Source organism: Abramis brama, assembly GCF_963993115.1.
Source record: "Abramis brama genome assembly, chromosome: 1".
NCBI classification, from domain to species: Eukaryota; Metazoa; Chordata; class Actinopteri; order Cypriniformes; family Leuciscidae; genus Abramis; species Abramis brama.
This window is the reverse complement of record NC_139963.1, coordinates 72,449,151-72,476,707: the sequence shown is the minus strand read 5'-3', so window position 1 is coordinate 72,476,707 and position 27,557 is coordinate 72,449,151. Positions and strand designations below refer to the sequence as shown.

The window sequence follows — 27,557 nt, the reverse complement described above, 5'->3', positions numbered from 1 at the left end:
TGGCAGCACGAGCGGAAACCAGGGAGAACGCGGATATGACGCCATTAACTGCAACAAAACAGAAAAAAAGAAACGGTCTGTGTCTTCGAATTAAATTACAAATTTCTCCTGGTTTGAAAGTTGTTGGAAACAGTCAGGATAATGCAAGTACACAACTAAAAAAAATATATAACATAGATATAGTGATTTTTGCTATTTTTAAAGCAAAGAAGTTACAAATTGTACCATTAACTTATGTTCAACCAACAGGAATGTCTAATTTGTCAGTTCAGATCAATGCAAACACAAATTCGCTATCTGACAGCAGGTGGCGCTCGTAAAGCAGAAATACAGCACTATACATGGCTCTAGACTGCGAGTAAATGGTCAAATTTTGTGACCTTTTTATAAGAGAGAGCTGCCATTTCTGCCGCATACGAGAAACATCACACGGCAAACGAAAGCAGAATGAAACATTTGAGCTGCGCAGCACAAACAGTTTATCAGCTCGGAGCAATACTAGACCGCGGTTTACTCGAGAGCTGAACTCGATCATGCAACAACATTACTACACAGAGCTGGCAGATCCATTGAGAAAGCATTTTAAAGGGTTAGTTCACCCAAAAAGGAAAAATATCCCATTATTTACTCACCCTCAAGTCATCCTAAGTGTGTATGACCTTATGACCAGAGATATCACGCAACACCTAAAATCCCCCCACAGAGGGGAGGCCTTCACAGAGGAGAGACTAGTTGACACTTCAGCACTGCATTGTCATCGCGTCCAGGCTGAGGTCCTTCATCAGATCTGGATATGGCCTGGATCCGGCGGACTGCGGTAAACCTCGGTATAAGCAGAGAGACTAATATTAGCATAGACGCCATTCTTCTTATGATGTAACGAGTACATCAGGTTTTATGGGAAGTGTTCCCGGTTCCGGCTGACCTAATCTATGCAGTCTAATATGAATTATAGAAGTTTATTATGTATTATGTGAATGCTAGGTCAAAGAGATGTGTCTTTAGTCTAGCTTTGAACTGACAGAGTGTGTCTACTTCCCGGACAATGGTAGGAAGACTGTTACAGAGTTTTGGTGCTAAATAGGAAAAGGATCTACCGCCAGCAGTCGATTTTGATATTCTAGGTATTATTAACTGGAAAATCGCAATAGACGTGAAGGACTGTAATGCGTTAAGAGCTCGCTCAAGTACTATGGTGCTAAACCATTTAGTGCTTTGTAAGTGATCAGCAATATTTTAAAATGTATGTGATGTTTAATAGGGAGCCAGTGCAGTGTTGACAGAACTGGGCTAATATGGTCATACTTCCTGGTTCTGGTAAGATCTCGAGCTGCTGCGTTTTGAACAAGCTGTAGTTTGTTTATTAAGCGTCCAGGGCAACCACCCAGTAGAGCATTACAATAATCTAGCCCGTGAAGCACTGCCACTGGCTGCAGAGACGACTCTTCGATTGATGCATCGCCACGTACCCATGCTCCTGAATACCCTTGACATTTGCATAGTCTGCATGCCTATGTCGGTGGATGCGGGGCTGAATACGGGTTCTTCCATGCCTTCTCGAGCTCAGCGCGGAGGTCAGGGAGGAATGGAAACCTCACGGGAGCTGGACGGAGAGAAACAGCTCATCTAACCTGCCATGAGCGGTCTCTCTTCCCTGACGGTGCGAGTCCACTGGCACAGAGCGGAGCGAGCGTTTTCAATTCATTCCTATGGAAGTCGAGCTTCACGCTCGCGCAGTGCATTGTGGGATTGACAGCGGACAGTTAAGAGCAGCCGTGAGCGTCAAAAAGGGTGGGCAGTTTTTATGCAAATTTATGCAAATATCAAACGGAAAACGCCGAGCGACAGCCGATCGGTGTGAAAAGTAGGCAAAGCAAGATTTCGACGTATGTTTCCGACTCTCCGCGAAACTGAGGAGGATTACTGATCTGAAGTCATGTGACATTTAAAAAGCAAAAGAAACTTTAAATGCACTTTTCATTAGCCATGATTTCTCAGTCCGGGAAAAAGTTTATTACAATACGTTTGGGTAAACTTAAAAACATCTTCATAGTCTACATTAAATACAATGACAGTTTAATACAGTTTTGTTCACCCATTCAACGCATATGATGAAAGCATGCAAAGTGCATTTAAAGTGTGACTTTTTAATTCTTTATTGATAATTTCTTCAAAGCAATCATTAGCTAATTAATGCACATATGAATGTGTAAACAATGCACTCTTCCTCGATATCTTTGTCAGCGGCAACATGGAGGGGAAGTTGATTATCGCTGTGTGTCGTCATTCCCTGTTCTCCATGACACATCCCTTTATTCATATAGAGACACAACAGTGACATCTGAAGGTTGCTGGTGTTCCTGGTTTAAAAGTAATAAAACTGTTTGTGTCCGCGTTAAGTCCTGTTTACAATAGGCTATTGATTGATATGATGATGTGTTTGCTGCTTATCTACAGAAATGTTATGAATCTAAATAAACTTACATTTAGCCAATGCTTTTATTCACAACAACTGACAATAGAGGCAACAATATTCATCGTCTGCAATGCCAGTTTAAAAAAGAAGCAAGGAATTAATTTGAGTAAAGAACAATCTTCTTTTAAAGTAACATTCTTAAAGGGGTGGTTCAGGATTTTGGACATCGGACCTCATTTCCAAGTTAGCCTGGGTGTTATTTATCAGTGGAGACAGTTTTCAAAATGTTCATCCAGTCCTTCCAGTTGCTTAGTTCGCCGGTGCTAGGCTAGCATGAGTCAACGGTAACTGCTAGCCTGCCATTAAAAACAGTTTTACCCACTCCACAGTACATCAAAAGTAAATAAATGATAACGCCAGACTATCGATGTAAATGTCTGTTGAGAGAATAATGTTAGAAATCAAACTACTCTTGCATCACGTGTGTGTGTGTGTGTGTGTGTGTGTGTGTGGTGGGCGTTCTGGCACAAAATGGCTGCCGTCGCATCATCCAGGTGGAGCTGCACATTAGTGGTGGCTGAGGAGATTCCCCTTTCATGTAAAGCGCTTTGAGTACCCAGAAAAATGCTATATAAAAGTAACAAATTATTATTATTATTAAAGTTTAAGGGCAATGAGTCAATCAATCAACATTTATTTGTATAGCGCTTTACAACAACCGTCAGGTATCCAAAGTGCTTCACATCATAGAATAAAATAAACATAATATCATACAATAAATACATATAACAGTAAAATCAAAAAAGAAAAAGTTGGGGGAAAAAAACAGGAAAAGGAAATTGTGTCACCACTACTATGTATTAAAAGCCATTCTAAACAGGTGGGTTTTGAGTTTAGACCTAAAAAGAGTTTCATCTGCAGTTGTACGAATATCAGGGGGTAACTTGTTCCAAAGTCTTGGGGCAGCAACTGCAAACGCCTGATCACCCCATCGCTTATACTTCGACCTTGGGACTTCTAAAACCAGTTGATTTGAAGACCGTAACGACCGGCTGTGCTCACGCAGGGTTAAAATCTCAGTGAAGTACTCCGGGGCCAGGCCATTTAGGGCCTTAAAAACGAACAACAAAATCTTAAAATGGAAGCCAGTGTAAAGAGTAGAGGACAGGAGTAATGTGTGCACGCCTAGATGTATTTGTTAAAAACCGAGCTGCAGCATTTTGCACAAGTTGAAGTCATGAAATAGAGCTTTGATTTAAACCTACATAGAGAGCATTACAATAATCCAACCTCGAACTAATAAAAGCATGAATCACCTTTTCTAGGTCATGCCTGTTAAGAAAAGGCTTAACTTTAGCTAGAAGACGAAGCTGGAAAAAACTCATTTTGACAATATTGCTGATTTGCTTGTCAAATTTCATATCGCAATCGAAAGTAACGCCCAAATTTCTGACAGCAGGCTTAAGGTATGGAGCCAGAGCCCCCAGACTCACCGCTGAACCGATTGGGTTACCGAAGATGATACTCCGTTTTTTCATTGTTTAAACTAAGAAAGTTTTGTGACAACCACATCTTTATATATCATCAACACATCTAAGTAGGGAGTCTAGTGCGACATTATCATTCGGTTTTAAAGGGCACCTATTATGCAAAATTCACTTTTACATGGTGTTTGAACATAAATGTGTGTTGGCAGTGTGTGAGCAAAACCACCCTAGAATGATAAAAATCCACCCAGTAGTTTTTTTACTATCTCAATAAATCACAGGCACTGTCTCAGAACGAGCTGTTCTAGATTTCCCTCACTGTGACGTAGAATAGAGCTAAGCCCCACCGACGTGATTTGATTGACATCTGGTTTTGGCATAGACCCCGCCCTCGGTGATCTGTTCTGCACCATCGCCATTGTTTCAACGACAGCCGGTAATGTCTCCTAAGAAGTGTAGGTGTTCTGTTGTGGGATGTAAGAATGGACATACTAGTCTTCACTGACATCAGAGCCACCGAAGGCGCCACTTAAACTTACTTAATACGAGATTCATTTTCTGACTGACTGTTTAGTGTACGCCTATAGTAGGTCTGTGTTATGTATCCTGATTGACTTTATGATTAGTTAAATCTGTTTTGTCACATGCATCGCCACAGAGTTAACCATTTCAGACAGTACAGGAAAGCCTCTGTCTCGTTCACTTCACGTCTGTGGGCGTTACGCACTGCTCAGTGTGGCCCTGGCACGGCCCCAGGATTCCAGTTTTGGATGGGCCAAACCAATTGGGGGTCGGACCCACGATCACTCACCAATCATTGCTTAACCTAATAAAAAAATATTGACTCATATAGCCTACTGTTATATTATCTGTGCATATACATAATATAGATTTTAATAGCTTGATTCTCTTTAAATATTTCGTTGCATTGTTAAAAGTTTCGGTGCGTAGGACAGACCTATCCGCGATCGCTCTCCATGGTTCTGACCAATGAAGAGCGCTTTGGAATCTCCATTACGCATCATATGCATCATACCTGGGCTGCGTTTCCCGATAAAATTGTCTGTTAGCGCGCTACGAAGACTCATAGGTATAACTTAACTAAAGGTATACTACCACTAAAGGTATATCATTGCTAGGCGTCTTCAGGGCTATCATCCACTCGCGAGGAACTGAAAGGCAGAGGCGCTGGCGCCTCCTAGCAACGGCGCTGTTTTTGGTAAAACATGATTTTGACGACTTCATTAAGTTTTATTTTATAGAAAACTTTTTTTTAAAATATATTCGTTTTCTATAAATTGTATCTTAATTTTGATAAATGTTTTATCAATCAATTAGCCGTATTTAATAAATAAGATGCAAATATATAGCAGACAATGTAAAAACCTTAGTGTAATTGACAGAATTACTAAAAAATATTTTGCTACCTAAAAGTTAAAGATTTTTTGTGTCATGCATGCATGTCTATTTCCCTCATATTAAATATAAAACGCATGTGGACTGATATTTTTTCCAATGTCTGGACTCCTTTATTAATGGAGTATATAAACAGACGTTTCAATATATTGGTATTAAATGCATTTTCTGAGAATTTATATTTCAAGTTTTTACTGCAAATATCGAAATGCGCGCTCTTTGGTCCATCAGTGCTTGAGTCACTGATCACATTATAATAAAATATCTCATAATAAAATACAAAATGTACTGATTTTTGAGTGCATATGCATAGTTCTCATCAATTGGAAATACAGATAAACGCTTTCATTGTTTTTATTTTTGATCCTGAAAGAAAACAGAACAACAAAAGAGCAAATCATAGGCCTACATGGAGTAACTGGTGTCAAGGCGCAATGAATGAAATGCACAAATGGTAATTAAATAGAACCCCTAAAATGAACGAGGGCGAGCTGTTTTATTTTCTCAACATTTCATATTGTTTGGAACATGAAAATTCATACCGGTAATATCAAGCTACTGAACGAACATATAGAGCCCTGAAATAGCATTGTCAGTCAAACCATTTAAAGCTATGTACATGCTAGTAGACACATACGCTACTCAAAAAGTGCATTAAACCAAAACAATTAATTCATGCATTTCCAAAGGTGGATCTTCTTTCAGTTGTTCGACTTATACATTTTTTTATCAGAGTCGAGACATCGATTTCATCCAGGAGATCACTGTGGGCATTCATAATGGCCAAGTGCGTTAGTCTCTCCTGTGACATGGTGTTGCGCAGCCAGGTTTTCAACCTGCGCAAAGCCGAGAAGGAGCGCTCTGATGCAGCGACAGATATGGGCAGGCACAGGCATAGTTTGATGAGTTTTTCCACCTCTGACAGCATGGAACGGGTTTGTGGTTGCATGGTTTGGAGAATGGACACAACATCCCGTATTGTGTTAACTTCACGCCCTGTACAGATATCCCGCAGTATGTCCAACTCATGACTTAGTCGCTTCAAGAAGTCACATCAACTTTTTTTCCTTGAGCTGCCTCAATGATCGCACCAGGTCCAGCGCCTCAAACATCTCCCTTTTCCACACGTTCGGATACACTGAATACAGAAATATAACATAAATAAACTTAGCCTACTACAACTGAAAAGACCAATTGTGTATTTTTATTACAAACATTTACCCTCAACTTCGCTGCACTCTTGGTCATTGGCCTCCTCCTCTTGTGTATAGCGAAAGCGTGCAGGTGTCTTGCTGCTGCGCACTGGATTTGGCGGCTTCAGGCCGTAAAGCTCTGCATATTGCTTGGTCTTGGCCACAAGGTCAGTGATGGTTTCATCCTGTCGCAGTGTGCCCAGTTGTTTGCAAAGGAGTTTACCAGCTTCCATGGATCCTAGAGCTGTGACTTTGGTTCCTTGAAGTGATCGTGCCACTGCTTCACAGGGGGTAAATAGGGTTAAGCAAGCAAACAAACCAAACACTGTGCGCATATTTGTGGCCTTTGTTAGCAATCCTCCAATTTTGGCACGGGTGTCCCCTTTCACAGCTTTGTCACTCTCCAAGGATCTGAAAGTCTGTATCATCTCTCCGTAGCAGGCCAGCAAACGTGACAGTGACACAACTCTGACGCACCACCGAGTTGGGCAGAGGCCAAGCAAGTTCACAACGTCTCCGGCTCCAAATAGGGACTGATACAACGCTTTTCTCTTTGCTGAATCGTTGATTATAACAGTGACTTCACGCACAAAGTTTAGCGTATCAGCAACAAGACGCACTTCACGAGCCACTTCTTGCAGCACCAGATCCAGTGAGTGATTTGCGCAGTGGACAAAAACAGAGTCGGGACATACTTCCTTCAGTTTAGCTTGCACCCCATTGAACCTCCCTGACATGTTACTGGCTCCATCAAAGCAGTAGCCCTTCAGTCGCTCCAGTGGCAAATGGAGGCGCACCAGGACATCCTTTATGCACAGAAATAATATTTCAGCCGTTGTGTCAGGTGCGTTGTAAAAGCCAAGATAGAAATTTTGAACTTCTAGGTGGTCATTGCTAAACTGCAGACTGATTGAAAATTGTTCTTTGCCACTGATATCTGTTGTCCCATCTGCAGTTAACCCAAAAAAGTCAGTTTTTGATGCTGTTGCTCCAATTGTTCTCAATATGTCATGCGCAAATAGTTCCAGAATCTCATTTTGGATGTTGTTTGACATCCAGTTGTCTCTCCTTTTCAGCCACTTATCAAGGTCAGGATCATCGCGCACTCGCTCCTGCATTAGCTGCCATAAGTCTCCATCCCGATTGGCATCCCCTCTCAGTGGAAGCCCCTGGCGCCCCAAGAATCTTACGCAGCTGAAAATAAGTTCAAGGATTTTCCGCGCTGTTCTCTGCTCCTTTGCCTTGGCGTCAGAGAGTAGTGCATTTATTGGAGTGTTTTTCAACGCTGCCAATCTTTGGGTTGCATCTAAATGCGTTTTAGATTTCTCATGGTCTCTGATTTTCTCTGTTGCTTTTTTCCAATTTGAAAATCCCTTATCTTTTAAAAACAAACTGTCGGTGGTTGGGCACAGCAGTTTACTTTTGACAGCCGATCTACATACCCCACACACGATGCCATCACTGTCCGAAATATATTCCAGCCACTTCCACTCTTGGAACCAGGATGCCCTACAGCTGCGTGCGAAGCTCTCCCCACTTTTTTTTTTGACTGGAAAATTATAATCAGGCGGAGGCCTGAAGGACTGTGCACCTGCATCTGCTTTTTGATCCGCGTGTGGCGACGAGGGATGAGGGTGGCTCATAGTGAGGGTGGCGGTGGTGGGTTCACTCACTTGGGTCAGCTGTCGCTGCTCATCCCGGCGGCTTTCTGCCGGTGGTGCTGCACATAATGATGAATGGGATGTCAAATCCAGTGATGTTGCCCCCCCTTCTCTTATTCGCTTTACTGTGGGAGCTTTTGAAAAGAAATTTGAAATCCTTTTTTGTGTCATTTTGTGTCATATTCTTGCGGGACTCGCGCCCTTAAAATATGTCTCCGCTGCGGCTGCGCATACAACAACTAACCCTTTCACACGTAAATTTAAAATAATCTGGCTGACCAACCAGCATGAGTTTTTCAAGGCGACCGTTATTTTATGGTTTCCATGGTGACGCGTCATTGCTTGTCACGTGACACACCGCAGCAGCAGCAACAGCGCTGAATGAATGATGATGATCTGTTTTATGTAATTTTTCCTTTTTTATTCAGAATATTCACAAATGTGTTAGCTATATGGCATGAAATATCTGATATTCCGATTGTCAAATACATGCAAGTGGAAGTGTATTGTTGTTTAAACACATTTATAACGATCGCGTTAGTTGAGCTGAATGCTCGATATAATTTTATGACACAAAATTTTGAAATGTGAACGTCACCTCCAGAAGAAGTAAGTGTATTTTATCATTTTTGAGCAAATAGTCATTTCAATCGATGTCAGCCAGTTCAACAACAAATGCGTCTAAAGCTATTTATTGTCATAGGATGTCTCAACAAACAACGTCAGACAGTTTTATGTCACGTACATTATTTTTTGCATCAATAACAAATGTAAAATGAATACCTCTATCTCCATAGACAGTATAAACGTCTATCTCCCTGCAGCATTTGTTTTCTGGTTCTGTAACGTTAGCCATCTTCTCATATTTGCCACATAAGCGTGTGTGTAAGTTAGTTTAAAAAAATTGCGCGAAAGTTATCACAATTTGTTTGTGTGTGCAGCCGCGGCGCTACCATTGGGCCCGGGTGGGCCTGGGCCCACCCATTTTAGGTCCGTGCCCACCCATTTTCTACTATGGTTTTGTACATTCCTTCATTCGGATCTATTTGCGATCCATTCCATTCTAAACAAACAACGCAGTTTAGCCTTCATTCGTCCTTGTTACATTATTCATTAAGATAATAATAAATGCACGCATAATTATCAGTGAACTTGATAAATGTTGCAGATATGTTTTACTATGCATGCACAAACAAATGCCTTGTGTGCAAAATTCAGAATAAAACTAATCTGCAGCAATTTGTACAAATAGAGAGTCTGTAGGCCTATATGTGTTGTAGCCATCAAGCTCATTTAGTTTCATATTTGTTAAAATATTATAATGTTATTTTTTCATCTAAGTTGATTATGAAAAGTGAACCGCACGAGTAAGATAGGATACGCAATATCGAGAGACATGGAGCGGGTCAGACATGATTTTGACCACTTAATTAAGTTAGAAAGCCCTTTTTTAAGTGAATTTCGTTTTGTATAAATTGTATATTAATTTTAATATTTTTTTTATCAACCAATTGCCTGGATAAATATAGGAGACAATATAATCATAGAGGCGCCCGCGCGGTCACTTGCATTGCTCGTGAACAGGAGCGCATCTAATCCTAACTTAACGAAACTCAGCATATGCCTCACAGACATGAAATATATCTTAAAGCTTGAAATGTCTTTTTAACAATTTAAAACGAAAAGAAAAAGCCTAGGCCTACTCTCTGATTATGCAATCCATGATGTGCATTTCTCTCTATAGGTGCGTTCACGGAGATGACGATCGACAACTTCATCTTTACAGCTGTTGCTGCTGTTAATAAACTAAAAATAATAGTCCTATAATTTTATTAAACAATACATTCAATTAAATTGTAATTTTATTAAAAAAGCAACAAAAAATTCGTTTTAATTTTTATTTTATTTTTTAAACCTGTATTACGCATTAAATTCAGGTAGGCTATGAGTCGCTGTCCTACGTGCCGCAGAAAAGCGCTGAAACGGAGATGAAGGGGGAACCCCCCCCCCCCCCCCCCCCCCCCCCCCCCCCCTTTTTTTTGGCTTATTTTAACTGGCCCATCCAGTTTTCTGGAGGCCCACCTACAATCAAAATCCTGGCGCCGCTAGTGTGTGTGTGTGTGTGTGTGTGTGTGTTGCACATCCATAATTGCAAAGGGGACGCGATTAAAACTCTATAAGTACATGTATCAAATAACCATTCCGAGACATTTAGTCCATTCTCATTCATTCGCGTTTATTCTGTGCCGGACTCTCTTCATCATCTAGGTCCAGCAGGGTGGGGATATGCAGCTCATTTACATTTAAGGTGGTATAGGTTTAAGGTGGCAAAACAGCTCTTTTTAAAACAGGCCCCAAAAATTACATTTTCAAATGGTTATAATAAATTAATTCTGGGGAATTTTGTGCTGAAACTTCACAAATACATTCTGGGGACACCCAAGACCAATATTACATCTTGTAAAAAGGGGCATAATAGGTGCCCTTTAAAGGCAAATAAATATGCATGTCATCTGCATAACAGTGAAAGGATAGATTGTGCAGACAGATAGTCCTTTGCTAGTGTTCTTGTTTTATATGAGTGTTTTTTCTAAGTCCTTTGCTAGTGTTCTTCTATAGAACAATATGCATGTATACATACATATGCGTCTTACATATATTTCACATTTATGTGCATATACGGGAAAATAAATATAAAACACTTACATGAAAATGGCCATTTTTGGAGATGGTCCTCACTGCGGTACATGAAATCCACGGGGAGGATTCGGATAAAATCCAACTCCTCCCACCTTACATATACCTAAACCTACCCGTCTCCACCCCCTGATCCCTAAACCCACCCCTAAACCTAATAATGTAGACAACACTGAATAAATACATTTGTCAGGTTTGATTCTGATAATTAATCGCCAGACTCGCTCATCCTCCATGTTTGTAGTTGTTAGCACTTTTTCACTCGTGTTTGTAGTTCTAACCGAATCCTCGGCCAACGCGCGATGGGTTGTGGGCAATATTAGCCGTATCTTTGAAACCAGCATACTACGATCTGGGATGTACTAATTCTGTTTTCTAAAAGACTGTTTAGGGCGGATAGTTTGCGATTTGGGACGCGCCGTCGAGTCTTCTGAGGTGAGGAGAGCAGTTCACGGTATTTCTCATATTTACACAACCATCACACACACTTAGTTTGATTAAGCGACAGGCTCATTTCTGTATTGGTTTAATCGATCACAGCGATACTTGTGTGTCTTTTCTGGCGTCTTCCTTCTGAAATAAACATTTAGTGCAGCAGCAGCGAGCATGAGGAGAATATGTTGAGTTCATTCAGACCTGAGCGAGTTTGTGTTCGTTTGTGTGATTGTCTCGATGTTTAGAGTGAGAACTGTTACTGAATGTCAAGAGTTAAGAGGTAAAGTTTGAGATCTATGAAGGGAATTATGTGAATCGATCTCTTACTTTACGTTGAGCCTATAATGAGCCACGCGAGACATTAAATCAACTCTTAAATGTTAATAAATGAATAGCGCTTTACTCTTGAACAATGTTGCTTTGTGATGCTCTTTATTTTTAAATGTGTTATGATCATTGTCAGTTTGAGCACATTATTTTAATGATCTAAGTAGGCCTACTTGATTAATGTCATAAAATCAAACTATATTTAATGTGGACATATTATGCTGCTGTAATTATTTCTCTGTAGTGGTTGATGAAGATGAGTGTCATAGTGATTGTTTTTGTGTTATTGATGTTTTATCCATGTCATATCCATGTGAGAAATTACAGTTTACAGGCTTTTGTCATGTATCCTGACTCAATTAATGTGTTTCTAACAGCAAACACTTGGAATAAAGTGAGATGATCTGCTGATGATCCTGAATGGCTTGTTGAATGAGTGTTGATAGTCTGAGGCTCATCAATATTAACAGATCTGCTGAAAACACTCTTTATTTCATGACAATAGTTCCTGTTTTCACCTCATTTATTATGCTGATGTCTTCAGATCTCCTGTAAATTGCCACTTAAAGCTCATTTCATTGGTGTCAGCAGACTGAGGGTATTTGCTGGCTACTATATACATTTATTATTGTGTTTATGATTTTAACTGTTTTTCTTACCATTATTTATATTTGGACGAATTTAAATTATTTATATTATTTTCTATATTTCTAGATACCTGTATTTTAATGAAGAAGCAGAATAATGTTAGGATTAGCAATACAAATAGATGGATGTCTAATGAATAGGCCTAGATAGACATAAATGCTTAGAAGTGTCATGTATTATAATATATATATATATATATATATATATATATATATATATATATATATTTGAAAAAAAAAATGATATTTTTTATTTTGGCAGATCAGCTCCTCCCACAGCAGTCACATCATCAGTGAAGCTCCTCCCACAGTAATTCCCCAATAAATGCTTTAAATTCCCATCAGCTACAAGTGAAGATGAGCATCAGAGCATCAGGTAGAGCTGAAATCTGCAAAGACTGAGTTTATTAAAGAGGACAGTGAGAACATGAGTGATCCAGAACCCTGCAGAATGAAACACACTGAAGATCCTGAAGAACAAAGAGGTTGGTGTTTATTCTCCATTCATTCATGAGGCTGAAGAACTATGACATGGCAGAGCTCGACATTAAGCCTTTTCATGTGCTTGTCCTTTGGCTCATTCTCTTGTCCGAGTAAAAAAGTTGCTGTATTTGAAAGCTGTATGAATTTCTTTCTTCTGCTGAACAGAAAGGAAGATATTTAGAAGAATATCAGTAACCAGGCAGTTTTTGGGTCCCATTGACTTCTATAGTATATATTTTTCCTACTATGGAGGTCAATGGGACCCAAAAACTGTCTGGTTACTGACATTCTTCTAAATATCTTCCTTTCTGTTCAGCAGAAGAAAGAAATTCATACAGCTTTCAAACAACATGAGGGTGAGTATATGATGACAGAATTTTCATTTTAAAAGTGAACTTCTCCTTTAAATGTTTGCTTCATCTTTAGTTTTTAAATTTTTAAATTTGATCAATAGGCAAGGCAAGGCAAGTTTATTTATATAGCACATTTCATACACAATGGCAATTCAAAGTGCTTTACATAAAATAAATTAAAATAATAACAAGAAATAAGAATAATTAAAACAGTTAAGAAGAATAAAAAAATAAAATACAGTACAGTACAAACAGTCGGACGGACATTGGCACAGTGCTCATTCATTAAATGCATAGTTAAACAGATGTGTTTTGAGTCTGGATTTGAATGTGACTACTGTAGGAGCACGTCTGATCTCCTCTGGAAGCTGGTTCCAGCATAATAGCTAAAAGCGGACTCGCCATGCTTAGAGTGAACCCTTTGTATTTCTAGCTGATATGATCCTAATGATCTGAGTGATCTGTTGGGTTTATATTCAGTGACCATCATGGGCGCCGTAAAGGGGTGGAAGGTTAGGACGATTCTAAGGGCCCAGGCTGATTTAGGGCCCAGAAGAGCAGACCCCCTTTTTCTTTTCTTATTTCTTTTCTCTTTTTTATACATACATTAAATGTGCTAGGGCCCCTCATGCACTAAATGTGTATTTTGTCCGTTTTGACCATAGATTTAATATTTAAAAAACAAATAATGCATTTACTGTTTCAGTCACACCCCTCCCCCTTACAATGGTTCATTCCACCTGCTCTGTCCGAGCTACGATCGCTAGTGTAACGTCTCTTGCTTATTGCACTTGCTATGATGCAGCGCGGACAGTGACACACGCAGGCATGTCACATCAAAAGTTAGGGCATCAAAAAAGGAAAGGAAAGAGAAGACAGAGAACGCCGAAGTCGACAGTATGTCACACAGTTTTTCAAAAAGAAAGGTATCTTGCCCTATTCCTGTATTCCAAAACTTTCAGAGTTACTTATTTTTGTTGCTACATGACCTGCTTTTATCTAGCTAGCTTAGTAAAATAATTACTGAATTATGATTTACATCCAACAATAATAACATCTCTGGGTTATCATGTCTCTACACCATAGACTGTAAAAAATAGCTACACAGATTCAGCGGCTGCTGCACACCAACGTCCTCCTTCTCCCCCCGTGCGAAATTCGCGTCCGATATTTTAGCACGTTAAAAAATAAATACAACCTCACGTTAGGTCAATCACACTAGCACACTGCCTCTGAAACTTTCGTCCGTAAAAAATTTTTTTTTTCGATTTTCTGTGTTTTTCGCATCCGTAACAAGGGTTTGAATGGTGTTTTGACAGTTTAGAGCCACAGAATGACGGATACGAAAAAACGCATCGATTGTGTCAAACTTGACATTCTTAATATGAATAAAATGCTCCAGAAAAAAATAATATAAAAAAACGAATAAAACATGTGTCTGTAGTAACCATTGGCTATAAGGAGTTTACAAAATAGATATTTTAATATTTTATATTATGAAAACTAAATAGGCCAATAGAAATAATATGGTTATTACGTGTGTGTTTGACTTATAAGTCAAATTTGTATAAATACATTTTTTTTTCTTGTTTTTGTAGGCTTTGTACTCATCTTTAGACATTTTAACTACGCAATGTGCTAAGTATCTTTTTTTAAAGTATACAGGGCATGTTTATTGGGTTAAATTTTATCTGTAAACAATGTAGGGGGCCCAGAAATTTTGGTTTCCATAGGGCCCAGAATTTCTGGCGGCACCCCTGGTGACCATATCTGCAATGTATTGAGGTCCTAGGCCATTGAATGATTTATATACCAGTAGTAATACTTTAAAATCAATCCTAAATTTAACTGGGAGCCAGTGTAAAGACCTGAGGACTGGTGTGATGTGTTCATATTTTCTGGTTCTGCTCAGAATCCTGGCGGCAGCGTTCTGTATGAGCTGCAACTGTCTTATGGTCTTTTTGGGAAGGCCAGTGAGGAGTCCATTACAATAATCCACCCTGCTGGTGATGAAAGCATGGACAAGTTTCTCTAAGTCTTGTCTGGAAACAAAGCATCTAATTCTTGCAATATTTTTCAGATGTTAGTATGCTGATTTAGTTATTGCTTTGACATGACTACTGAAACTAAGGTCTGACTCTAGTGTCACACCAAGATTCCTGACTTGAATTTTAGTTGTTTGACCCCTAGAGTGAAGGTATGCGTTCACCTTGAGAACTTCATCTTTGTTTCCAAACGCAATGACTTCAGTTTTGTCTTTGTTTAACTGAAGAAAGTTTTGACACATCCAACTGTTGACTTCATCGATGCATTGGCACAGGAAGTTAATGGGGCTGTAATCGTTAGGCGATAGGGCTAAGTAGATCTGTGTGTCGTCTGCATAGCTGTGGTAACTAAGCAATCTGGTTCTTTCTCATTATTTGGCTCATTGGGAGCATATATGTCATGGATGTCCACTCAGACTTATGATCTCCTATACTCACATAATAACCTCTCCCATCTAAGTATGACCTGAACCATTTTAGGACTATCCCAGAAAGCCCCACCCAGTTTTCCAGCCTGTCAAGAAGTATGTTATGATCGACAGTGTCAAATGCAGCACTGAGGTCAAGTAGTACCAGCACTGATATTTTGCCTGTATCAGTATTTAAGCGAATATCGTTTATTATCTTTATGAGCGCTGTCTCTGTGCTGTGGTGCGGTCGGAAACCAGATTGAAAATTGTCAAAGTATCCATTCAAGCTCAAGAATTTGTTCAGCTGATTGAAGACAACTTTTTCAATGATCTTGCCTATGAAAGGAAGATTTGAGATCGGCCTATAGTTGCTTGATATGGTCTTATCCAGATTGTTCTTTTTCAGGAGGGGCTTGACAACTGCAGTTTTCAGGGAGTTTGGAAAACTCCCAGAGCGAAGTGAGACATTTACCACTTCTAGGAGATCTGCTTCTAAACTGTTGAAAAATGATGAAAAAGTTCTGGGAAAACTCCCAGAGCGAAGTGAGACATTTACCACTTCTAGGAGATCTGCTTCTAAACTTTTGAAAAATGATGTGGGAAGTGTGTCAAGAGCGCAGGTTGATGTTTTAAGGTGCTGTACGGTTTCTTCCAAAATTTTGCCATCAATTTCTTTGAAATCAGACATAGTAACTACTTTCTCAGGTGGTTTGATCTGTCTGACCTCAGTGCAACTCAAGGATGTGCTGATCACCTTTCTGATATTATTGATTTTCTCAGAGAAAAAAGAAGCAAACTCACTGCACTTGCTGTCTGAGAGCATTTCACTGGCAATCTGGCTTGGGGGGTTTGTCAGTCTCTCTACAGTAGCAAAAAGAGTGCGTGTGTTGTTTAAATTACTGTTTATAATATTTGAGAAGAAAGTCTGTCTAGCTTTGCCTAGTTCCATATTGAAAGCATGGATGCAGTCTTTGTAGATGTTATAGTGGACTTTCTGCATTGTCTTTTCATATTTTGCACTGCTGTTGAGTTTCTCCAAGGTGCTTTTTGTCTGCCACTCTTCTTCCTGACTTTAACAGGAGCAATATCATCAATTACACTTTTAACTTTTGAGTTAAAAGAATCAAGGAGAAAATCAACAGAGTCTGCAGATATGCTTGGTGTTAAGGATATAGCCTTCATAAATAGTACACTAGTGTTCTCATTTAAGCATCTCTTCTTGACAGACACAGATCTAGCTTCAGTGGCAGGAGAGATCAATATATCAAAGAAAATACAGAAATGATCAGACAGTGCTACATCCTTAATAACAATCGATGAAATGTTTAGACCCTTACTGATAAGTAAATCTAGAGTGTGTCCACGATTGTGTGTGGGTCCATGTACATGCTGAGTCAGATCAAAAGTTTTTAAATTTAATCCAATAGATTAAATTAGAATAGCCTAATAAGATACTATAATAATATACTATATATTTAAATATTTTTGAATATACAAATAAGAAATGTTGGAAAGAATGCTACTTTTAAACATGAAAGTAAACCACCAGTAGGAGGCGGCAGGAGACCGTCTTAAAGGAGAAGTTCACTTTTAAAATGAAAATTCTGTCATCATATACTCACCCTCATGTTGTTTCAAACCTGTATGAATTTCTTTCTTCTGATGAACAGAAAATAAGATATTTAGAAGTTTATCAGTAACCAGACAGTTTTTGGGTCCCAATGACTTCCATAGTATTTTTTTTTTCCTACTATGGAAGTCATTGGGACCCAAAAACTGTCTGGTTACTGATAATCTTCTAAATATCTTCCTTTCTGTTCAGCAGAAGAAAGAAATTCATACAGGTTTGAAACAACATGAGGGTGAGTATATGATGACAGAATTTTCATTTTAAAAGTGAACTTCTCCTTTAATGAGTGAGTCATTGAGTGTTTATGAATGGGTCATTGAATCTTTGACTCGGCCAATTCGTTCAAAACGCTGAATTATTCAGTAATGAAACACAGTTAAGTGTTGCTGTGAGATGCGATACGGTTCTGCTGTGATCGTTGTTTGGAACTATTTTCGTAAATTACTTGTTCCTTCAAAAAATCCACTTGTCCCGGACAAGCGGACAAACTGACAAATTCTTTAATAATAAATAGACTTAACATAAAGATATTACAATGTGCAGTTTTATTTTAAGTCCACAGGCTCCAGACTAGCATCTGGGTACAGAGAGTATCTGGTGGCACTAAGCTTAATTTAGGGTGTAGATGACATTAACTTTAATTATTATCATTCATGATGTCTTAATATTCATTAAAAAGTAAAACAAGTGAAAAAAATTTACTTGAAAATAGCCAATAATCATCCTATTGTTTACTGTGGTAATTTAGTGTGTGAATAAGAGTTTTCCTACATCTTAATTTTTAGTTTTAGAGGAATCTTTGAAGGATGACCAAAAAATATGTTATCAGGGGCGGTCATTGGCTGTGCTGCGGCAACTGCACAAACCTATGGCGAGGCGGCTTTGACGCCAGGGCGCCCTGTTGCGTCAGAGCCCGCCAGTATGGGCGTGGTCAGAGGCTATATATTGCTGTGCCTCGCCTAGGTGCTTCAGATTTTTACTCCTTCAGCGACTTCTCCACTTCGCTGACCTCTGGAATAGAAGCACTCGCCGCCGTCAAAACTCCTTTCAGCGGGATAAGCTCCTGGTCTCCACCCGAGCAACCCTCACGATGCAGGCTCAACGAGTGGTTCCTGCAAGGGCGCCGACAGACCCCTCAGCAGAGACCCGCCCCCTTCTTCCCCGTCGTGGCTCGCATCAAGCCTTCTTTCTCTTCAGTCCTCTCCAATGTTGACGGCGCTAAAGATAAAGGCTATGAGGCGACCCATCCGCCCATCTTTGCCCACCTACCGCCGCGGGATGGAAGACTAAGAATCTGAGGCTTTCAAAGACCTGCGTAGCGCCACTGACCTGGCCCTGCGGGCTACGAAGTCTACAGCCCAGGCCATCGGCAGGAGCATGGCCAACCTAACGGTGCTCTATCGGCACTTGTGGTTGAACTTGACGGATATGAAGGAGGCATATCCTCCTTCGTTTTTACTGAGAAATGGTTTAAAGGGATACTCTACTTTTTTGGGAAATAGGCTCATTTTACAACTCCCCCAGAGTTAAACAGTTGAGTATTAACATTTTCGAATCCATTCAGCCGATCTCCGGGTCTGGCGGTACCACTTTTAGCATAGATCATTGAATCGGACAAGACCATTAGCATCTCTCTCAAAAAAATTATCACAGAGTTTTGATATTTTTCCTATTTAAAACTTGACTCTTCTGTAGTTACATCGTGTACTAAGAGCGACAGAAAATATAAAATGGCAATTTTCTAAGCTTATATGGCTAGGAACTATACTCTCATTCCTGCGTAATAATCAAGAAACTTTGCTGTCGTACCATGGGTCCAGCAGGCGTAATGATATGATGCATCACCTGAAAATAGTCCCCAGCTCGGTAACTTCTAACGTGACCGGGACTAAGTTTGTCTAACCCAGGGATGGGCAACTTTGGTCCTGGAGGTCCACTGTCCTACAGAGTTTAGCTTCAACCCTAATCAAACACACCTGAACAAGCTAATCAAGGTCCTAAGGATTACTACCAAATTACAGGAAGGTGACTTTTTTTTTTTTCTTCAGGGTTGGAGCTAAACTCTATAGGACAGTGGCCCTCCAGGACCGAAATTGCCCAATCCCTGGTCTAACCTATTAGACCTATTTTCAGGCGCTGCATCATATCATTACGCCTGCTAGACTCATGGTAGAAGAGGCGGTGGCCGCCCACCTTTGTCCACTTACCGCCGCGGGATGGAAGACTAAGGCTTCACATCCATCCAAGCCTTGCCACGCTACGTCTGTCCTCGCTGACCGCGCTTACACCACCGCTGCTTCACACAATGGCTGTCCTGCAAGTCTTTCAGGCCAAACTTCTCCGTTCCCTGGACTAGTCTGAACCTGAATCTGAGGCTTTCAAGGACCTGCGTAGCGTCACTGACCTGGCCCTGCGGGCTACGAAGTCTACAGCCCAGGCCATCGGGAGGAGCATGGCCAACCTAACGGTGCTCGAGCAGCACCTGTGGTTGAACTTGACGGATATGAAGGAGCCAGATAGGGCAGCTTTCCTGGACTCCCTCATCTCCCCTTCCGGTCTCTTTGGCCTGTGCTACACAGAGGCGCAGAAAGCATCATAGGCGATGTGCCACTTCCTTCCGAAATGCTCCAACTCGTCTTTGAGCCGCTAGACCAGAAGGAAGCCTCCTCAACAGCAGCCCAAGTCAGCGCCGCCGGTCACCCAGCCCCCGCCCAGTGGCTGAAGTCCATCGCCACTCCCGTTCTGCTAGGCGCACTCCGTTCCCTGAGAGGCGGGGTCCCCCTCCCAGGATTGCGTTGGACCCCGAGCCTTGTAAGCCGTCCTAGCCACAGGAAGAAAAAGAGAGAATTCGAGTCCCGCCGAGGTCGGACCGATCTCTCTCAAATACTTCAGACGTTCCCCAGTTCCCTCTGTTCAGGTGGCTGGAAATGTAAACTCCGCAGCAAATGAGTCTGCCGTGAAGCACGCTCACCTGCAAACAAACGCTGTTCACGGTGACACAAAGCAAGAAAAGAGCTCTTTTCTCCATGTGTCATATGTAGGTCATGTGCCTGCTATAAAGCTTGCACGCCTACACACAAGCACTGTCCCCACAGTAACCAATTCGCCATCACAGGCAGGGAATTTAACAAACGTAGAAGGTGTGCCCACCACAATGTCTTCACCTCCACACATAAACACTGTGCATACAGTCTCAAGCCCCCCGCCAGCTCACGCTGCCAATGTAGTTCAGGTGCCTATTATGATGTGCGCGCCCCTACACATAAACACTTCCAACACGGTGTCATCTTTTCCCCTATCAGGAATAAGAAGGTAATAAATGTAGACTGTGTGCCCACTTCTATGAACGCACCGCTACATGTGAAAACTGTTCCTGTGGGGCTTGTTTCCTGGGAGGCTATCCCTGAAATATCAAAATTGGTGTTGAACATAATAAAACGAGGTTATTCGCTCCAGTTTGCTCGAAAACCTCCGCGCTTTTGAGCCAAGGTCGAGACAGCGGTCGAAGAGGGCGTGGCCCACGTTCTCCATACCGAAGTGTCAAAACTGTTGAAAAAGAGAGCTGTCGAAACAGTTCCGATGTCACAGAGCGAGTCAGGCTTTTACAGTCGCTACTTTCTCGTCCCCAAAAAGGATGGAGGTCTCAGACCCATTCTAGATCTCAGACACTTGAACAAAGCGCTTAAGACACGTCCGTTCAGGATGTTGACAACCAAACAAATTCTTGTGTATATTGGCCCGGGAGATTGGTTTTTCTCAGTGGATCTGAAAGACGCCTATTTTCACATCCAGATAGTGCCCCATCACAGACCATTCCTGAGGTTTGCATTCGAAGAGCAGGCCTATCAGTACACAGTACTACCATTCAGCCTGTCTCTAGCGGCCCGTACCTTCACGAACGTGACGTGACGGATCTTACCACTCTGCGGGCTCAACTCGCCTGCTTCACCGATGACGATCTGCTCCTCGCCCCTTTCTTTGAGCCGCGCAAGAAGCGCCGTTCACAAAGGGAGCCTGAGCGAGGTGAGACGAGCAAGATCACACTGGCCCAGTCCCCGCGTGCCTCGTTCTCTCTCCAGCGGTCTCCCTCGCCAGTCCTGTTTACACAGGCCATCCAGCGCCCCTCTCTGCGAGCGGTGGACCTCGTGTCGTTCGGGGCTTCGGACGAGGAAGAAGAGGAAAAGGATGAAAGCCTTTCCCTCGCGGCTTCGGACTGCGACGACCAAACAAATTCTCACGTATATTGGCCCGGGAGATTGGTTTTTCTCAGTGGATCTGAAAGACGCCTATTTTCACATCCAGATAGTGCCCCATCACAGACCATTCCTGAGGTTTGCATTCGAAGAGCAGGCCTATCAGTACACAGTACTACCATTCAGCCTGTCTCTAGCGGCCCGTACCTTCACGAGCGTGACGTGACGGATCTTACCACTCTGCGGGCTCAACTCGCCTGCTTCACCGATGACGATCTGCTCCTCGCCCCTTTCTTTGAGCCGCGCAAGAAGCGCCGTTCACAAAGGGAGCCTGAGCGAGGTGAGACGAGCAAGATCACACTGGCCCAGTCCCCGCGTGCCTCGTTCTCTCTCCAGCGGTCTCCTTCGCCAGTCCTGTTTACACAGGCCATCCAGCGCCCCTCTCTGCGAGCGGTGGACCTCGTGTCGTTCGGGGCTTCGGACGAGGAAGAAGAGGAAAAGGATGAAAGCCTTTCCCTCGCGGCTTCGGACTGCGACGACCAAACAAATTCTCACGTATATTGGCCCGGGAGATTGGTTTTTCTCAGTGGATCTGAAAGACGCCTATTTTCACATCCAGATAGTGCCCCATCACAGACCATTCCTGAGGTTTGCATTCGAAGAGCAGGCCTATCAGTACACAGTACTACCATTCAGCCTGTCTCTAGCAGCCCGTGCCTTCACGAATGTGACGTGACGGATCTTACCACTCTGCGGGCTCGACTCGCCTGCTTCACCGATGACGATCTGCTCCTCGCCCCTTTCCTTGAGCCGCGCAAGAAGCGCCATTCACAAAGGGAGCCTGAGCGAGGTGAGACGAGCAAGATCACACTGGCCCAGTCCCCGCGTGCCTCGTTCTCTCTCCAGCGGTCTCCCTCGCCAGTCCTGTTTACACAGGCCATCCAGCGCCCCTCTCTGCGAGCGGTGGACCTCGTGTCGTTCGGGGCTTCGGACGAGGAAGAAGAGGAAAAGGATGAAAGCCTTTCCCTCGCGGCTTCGGACTGCGACGACCAAACAAATTCTCACGTATATTGGCCCGGGAGATTGTTTTTTCTCAGTGGATCTGAAAGATGCCTATTTTCACATCCAGATAGTGCCCCATCACAGACCATTCCTGAGGTTTGCATTCGAAGAGCAGGCTTATCAGTACACAGTACTACCATTCGGCCTGTCTCTAGCGCCCCGTACCTTCAAGAAGTGTATGGACATGGCGCTCTTCCCCTTGAGACAGTGGGGAGTGCGAGTGTTAAACTACCTCGACGATTGGCTCATCATAGCCCAATCGGAGGAGCTATTAATAACTCACAGAGTCTGGCTCCTCAACCACTTAGAATACCTGGACATCGTTATCAATTTCTCCAAAAGCACACCATCTCCCAGCCGGAACATCTCCTTCCTGGGTATAGAAATAGACTCGGTACACATGAGAGCGCGCCTTACCGAAGCACACGCGCTTTCTATTTGGTGCCTGGTGACTAGAGATGCACCGATTGATTGGCTGGTGACCGGAATTGGCCGATTTTCAAGAGATCGGCCGTAACCAGCGACCAGCCTATCAGTCTGACAAATGCCGATTTTATGCCGGATTTTATGCACTCGGGCACCGCATGAATAACATCGCGCAACATCAGCATCACATGTGCACACGGAGCACATGTAGAAACCTTGTGAATTATGTCCGTTCAGACCGCAAGCGCGTATTTTTTTTCGGCGTGCATGTTAATCAATGAGTGCATTCACAATGGAAGCAGGAGCAGCGCGTGAGAATCAAGCAGGAGCGTCGCGAGCAGTGAAACGCGTGTTTCGGCGCCGAGTCTATTTGCTGCACTGCTCACGCTCAATTAAAGGGAAAGCACACTTTGATGGAAAATAGCCTAAATAGGGTTTCACAAAAAAAGTACCCAAAATGCACATAATTTGTGTGTTTTAACAAGAACTGGAGTAGGCTATGTCAGAAAAGAAAACAAAGACTAATATTTATAGAAAATATACCCATTTAAACTTGTTTTATTATTCAGTTTGTACAAGTGATTGCAATAGGCCTGTGTGTGTGTGCTTTGAGAAATATCTTTAGACTACATATATATACGTATATAAAATTATTGGATATTGAATGTGAAAAGGAAATGGTTCTTCCACAACACTGCACTTTAGATGTGTGTGAACTATGCAAATTGTAAAATGTTCTATTACAGAAAAGATATAAAATAAATATTTGTGTGTGCTGTAAAGTGGTTAGAAAAAAATAAATCGGAATCGGCTAAAATCGGTATCTGCAGGTCAAACTTAATGAGAAATCGGAATCGGCCCAGAAAATTGTAATCGGTGCATCTCTACTGGCGACGTCTTTCAGGGCGGGCGCCTGTGTTCCCCTCAAGAGATTCCAGAAGATGCTGGGTCTCTTGGCTTCGGCCTCACCAGTACACAAACTAGGACTTACAAATCAGAGCAAGTCACGGCTAGTCTAATGTGACCGGCCTTTAATAATTCGTTTTAGTCAAATAAATATCAATCTCAAAGTTGGTGTCAAAATATGGCAGTATTGTATATTTTAATGTTAATATCATGTTAGATAATTGTCATTGATCAAATATATTCAATAGTTCTTGCTAAAGAAACATGGGATTTGTGCCTATAATGTTTTAAAGATAATAATTGGATGATAAATTTTCCTCATTCATGGAAAGTTTCAAGGACATATAATCTATTTATAAAAAGGCATCAAATTATCATAATATTTTATAACAGTTGTCTACTTTCTACTATTACATCAGGGCTCACTTTCATGTCTTTACACTTTATATTTCTCTCTTTTGATTATTTTGATGTACTAAAAATTTAATTAATAATTTTCTCTTTGATTTCAGACCGGATGGAAGAGAGTGAAGAACTGAGTGAAGTGAAGGAGGAGAGTGAAGAACTGATAGAAGTGAAGGAGAGTGAAGAACTGAGTGAAGTGAAGGAGGAGAGTGAAGAACTGAGTGAAGTGGAGGAGGAGAGAGAAGAACTGAGTGAAGTGAAGGAGGAGAGAGAAGAACTGAGTGAAGTGGAGGAGGAGAGTGAAGAACTGAGTGAAGTGGAGGAGGAGAGAGAAGAACTGAGTGAAGTGGAGGAGGAGAGTGAAGAACTGAGTGAAGTGAAGGAGGAGAGTGAAGAACTGAGTGAAGTGGAGGAGGAGAGAGAAGAACTGAGTGAAGTGAAGGAGGAGAGAGAAGAACTGAGTGAAGTGGAGGAGGAGAGTGAAGAACTGAGTGAAGTGGAGGAGGAGAGAGAAGAACTGAGTGAAGTGGAGGAGGAGAGTGAAGAACTGAGTGAACTGAAGGAGGAGAGTGAAGAACTGAGTGAAGTGGAGGAGGAACATCATGTCCAACCTGGAGGAAAACCTTTGAGTCGCTCAAAGACTAAAATTAATTTTTTAAAGAAAAGAGCCAAGAAATCTTTAACCTGCTCTCAGTGTGGAAAGAGTCTCGCACACAAAGATAGTCTTGATGTTCACATGAGAATTCACACTGGAGAGAAGCCATTCACATGTGATCAGTGTGGAAAGAGTTTCAGTCAATCATCAACCCTTAATGTTCACATGAGGATCCACACCGGAGAGAAGCCGTTCTCATGTGATCAATGCGGCAAAACATTTCATGGGTCATCACACCTGAAGAAACACCTGACAGTTCATACGAAGGAGAAGCCGCATTCATGTTCTGTGTGTGGAAAGGGTTTTTCACGGCTGCAATATTTACATACACATCAGAAAACTCACACTGGTGTGAGAGAGTACATGTGCTTTGAGTGTGAGAAGACTTTTATTACAGCGGACATTTTAAAACAGCACCAGAGAATTCACACTGGAGAAAAACCTTACAAGTGTTCACACTGTGACAAGAGATTCAGTCGGTCAGCAGATCTGAAAACACATGAGAGGATCCACACTGGAGAAAAACCTTACAAGTGTTCACACTGTGACAAGAGATTCAGTGACTCATCATATCTGAGATCACATGAGAGGATCCACACTGGAGAAAAACCTTACAAGTGTTCACACTGTGACAAGAGATTCAGTCGGTCATCATCTCTGAAAACACATGAGAGGATCCACACTGGAGAGAAGCCGCACACGTGTGATTTATGTGGGAAGAGTTTCACAATCAAACAGAAACTTGATGTTCATATGATGATTCACACTGGAGAGAAGCCATTCATGTGTGATCAGTGTGAAAAGAGATTCTCATGCAAACAATATCTTAAAAAACACATGATGATCCACACCGGAGAGAAGCCGTTCTCATGTGATCAGTGCGGCAAAACATTTCTCTGGGCATCAGAGCTGAAGACACACCTGACAGTTCATACGAAGGAGAAGCCGCATTCATGTTCTGTGTGTGGAAAGAGTTTTTCACAGCTGCCTAATTTACACACACATCAGAAAACTCACACTGGTGTGAGAGAGTACATGTGCTTTGAGTGTGAGAAGACTTTTACTACAGCAGACAATTTAAAACAGCACCAGAGAATTCACACTGGAGAAAAACCTTACAAGTGTTCACACTGTGACAAGAGATTCAGACAGCCAGGACATCTGAGATCACATGAGGATCCACAGCAGAGAGATTGTTGTCACTTTGTTGATTGATTGATGTCTTTTAAATGTACAGTATGTAATTTTTTCGCCGCTAGGGGTCGCTAACCTCTTACAATAACAAAGGCGTGGTTTGATGGCGCAACGTTTGCTAAGAATTATGGATCTTGTCGTCAACGTCAAGCCGACCGATCTAATAATGTTTATGGATGACTGAATACATCAATGCTTTTATCATGACTGTGATATGAAGCAGTTCGGGATTGCTAAGAGACAGCTATCAGCTCCACACGCGACGCGAGTCCCGCGGATATAAAAGGAATATGGACATTTCATTCTACTGAACTACACGAGTGCAGAATTACAACTCACAGGTCAGTTTATTAGGCAAATTAAACTTGTGAGGTAATGCAGCGCTGTTTCACTTGGTCTAACATTACACTATCACACTAAACTGCTTCTGAATGTGTTGAAATTTATGTGTTAGCTTGTCTGTATGAGACTAGCAGTGAGCTAGATCAACATTAGAATAACATACAGATCATATTCTGACATTTTATCATTGTTGAACTATATAACATTGATTAGTTTTATGTAAATGTGCTTACCTGTTTAATAAAGTACATGTAGAAGCGGTCGAAGTCTCGGACGTGGAGCTCTCGTTTATATACTGTCTATGGGAGCTCTCGGCATCTCGAAAACACCGCGCTGATATTGATTCTCGTTTTAGTTCTCCTTTTTTATCCAAAGTCTGCTTGCCATGGTCCATAATGTTTGAACGAAACAACAACAGCGTGCAAATAGACATTGCGAACTACACAGTTGTCCACGTCTATCGCCTTGGTTACTATCAGAGGGCTCTGGTTGCTATGGCAGTGCGAGCGGAAACCAGGGAGAACGCGGATATGACGCCATTGACGACGAAAAAACGGAAATAAAGAAACGGGACGTGTCTTCGAATTAAATTACAAATTTTTCCTGGTTTGAAAGTGGTTGGAAACAGTCGGGATAATGCAAGTACACAAAATAATATAAAACATATGTTATATAAAAATATATAACATAGATATAGTGATTTTTACTATTTTTAAAGCAAAAAAGTTACATATTGTACCTTTAACTTATGTTCAGCCAACAGGAATGTCTAATTTGTCAGTTCAGATCAATGCAACAATGCTCTGACAGTAGGTGGCGCTCATGTGAAGCAGAAATACAGCACTATACATGGCTCTAGACTGCGAGTAAATGGTCAAATTTTGTGACCTTTTTATAAGAGAGAGCTGCCATTTCTGCCGCATACGAGAAACATCACACTGCAGACGAGGCCAACGAAAGCAGAATGAAACCACGCTACTCGTCTGAGCTGCGCAGCGCAAGCAGTTTATCAGCTCGGAGCAATACTAGACAGTGGTTTACTCATGGGCCGAACTCGATCACGCAACAACATTACTACACAGAGCTGGCAGATCCATTGAGAAAGCATTTTAAAGGGTTAGTTCACCCAAAAAGGAAAAATATCCCATTATTTACTCACCCTCAAGTCATCCTA

The 27,557-nt window shown here is 41.7% G+C and overlaps 1 protein-coding gene across 2 annotated transcripts; it reads left to right on the top strand.

Annotated features, from left to right (window-relative positions):
- The first annotated feature begins 40 nt into the window (after nt 1-40).
- LOC311094605 (uncharacterized protein) lies at nt 41-26,915 on the top strand. 2 transcript variants are annotated; one of them, XM_084132670.1, is made up of 3 exons: nt 41-75; nt 12,542-12,764; nt 24,300-26,915. In XM_084132670.1, exons 2-3 carry the CDS (start codon nt 12,707-12,709, stop codon nt 26,060-26,062), a joined length of 1,821 nt encoding a protein of 606 aa, XP_083988796.1. In that variant the 5' UTR covers nt 41-75; nt 12,542-12,706; the 3' UTR covers nt 26,063-26,915. The 2 variants fall into 2 exon arrangements, with proteins under 2 accessions (XP_083988796.1, XP_083988795.1); XM_084132669.1 differs by lacking the exon at nt 41-75 and adding an exon at nt 11,219-11,305.
- The last annotated feature ends 642 nt before the right edge of the window (nt 26,916-27,557 follow it).

Coding starts and splice junctions, on each gene's coding strand:
- LOC311094605 (XM_084132670.1), top strand. CDS start 12,707: ATGAGTGATCCAGAACCCTGCAGAATGAAACACACTGAAGATCCTGAA. Junction 12,765..24,299: donor AGATCCTGAAGAACAAAGAG/GTTGGTGTTTAT, acceptor CTTTGATTTCAG/ACCGGATGGAAGAGAGTGAA.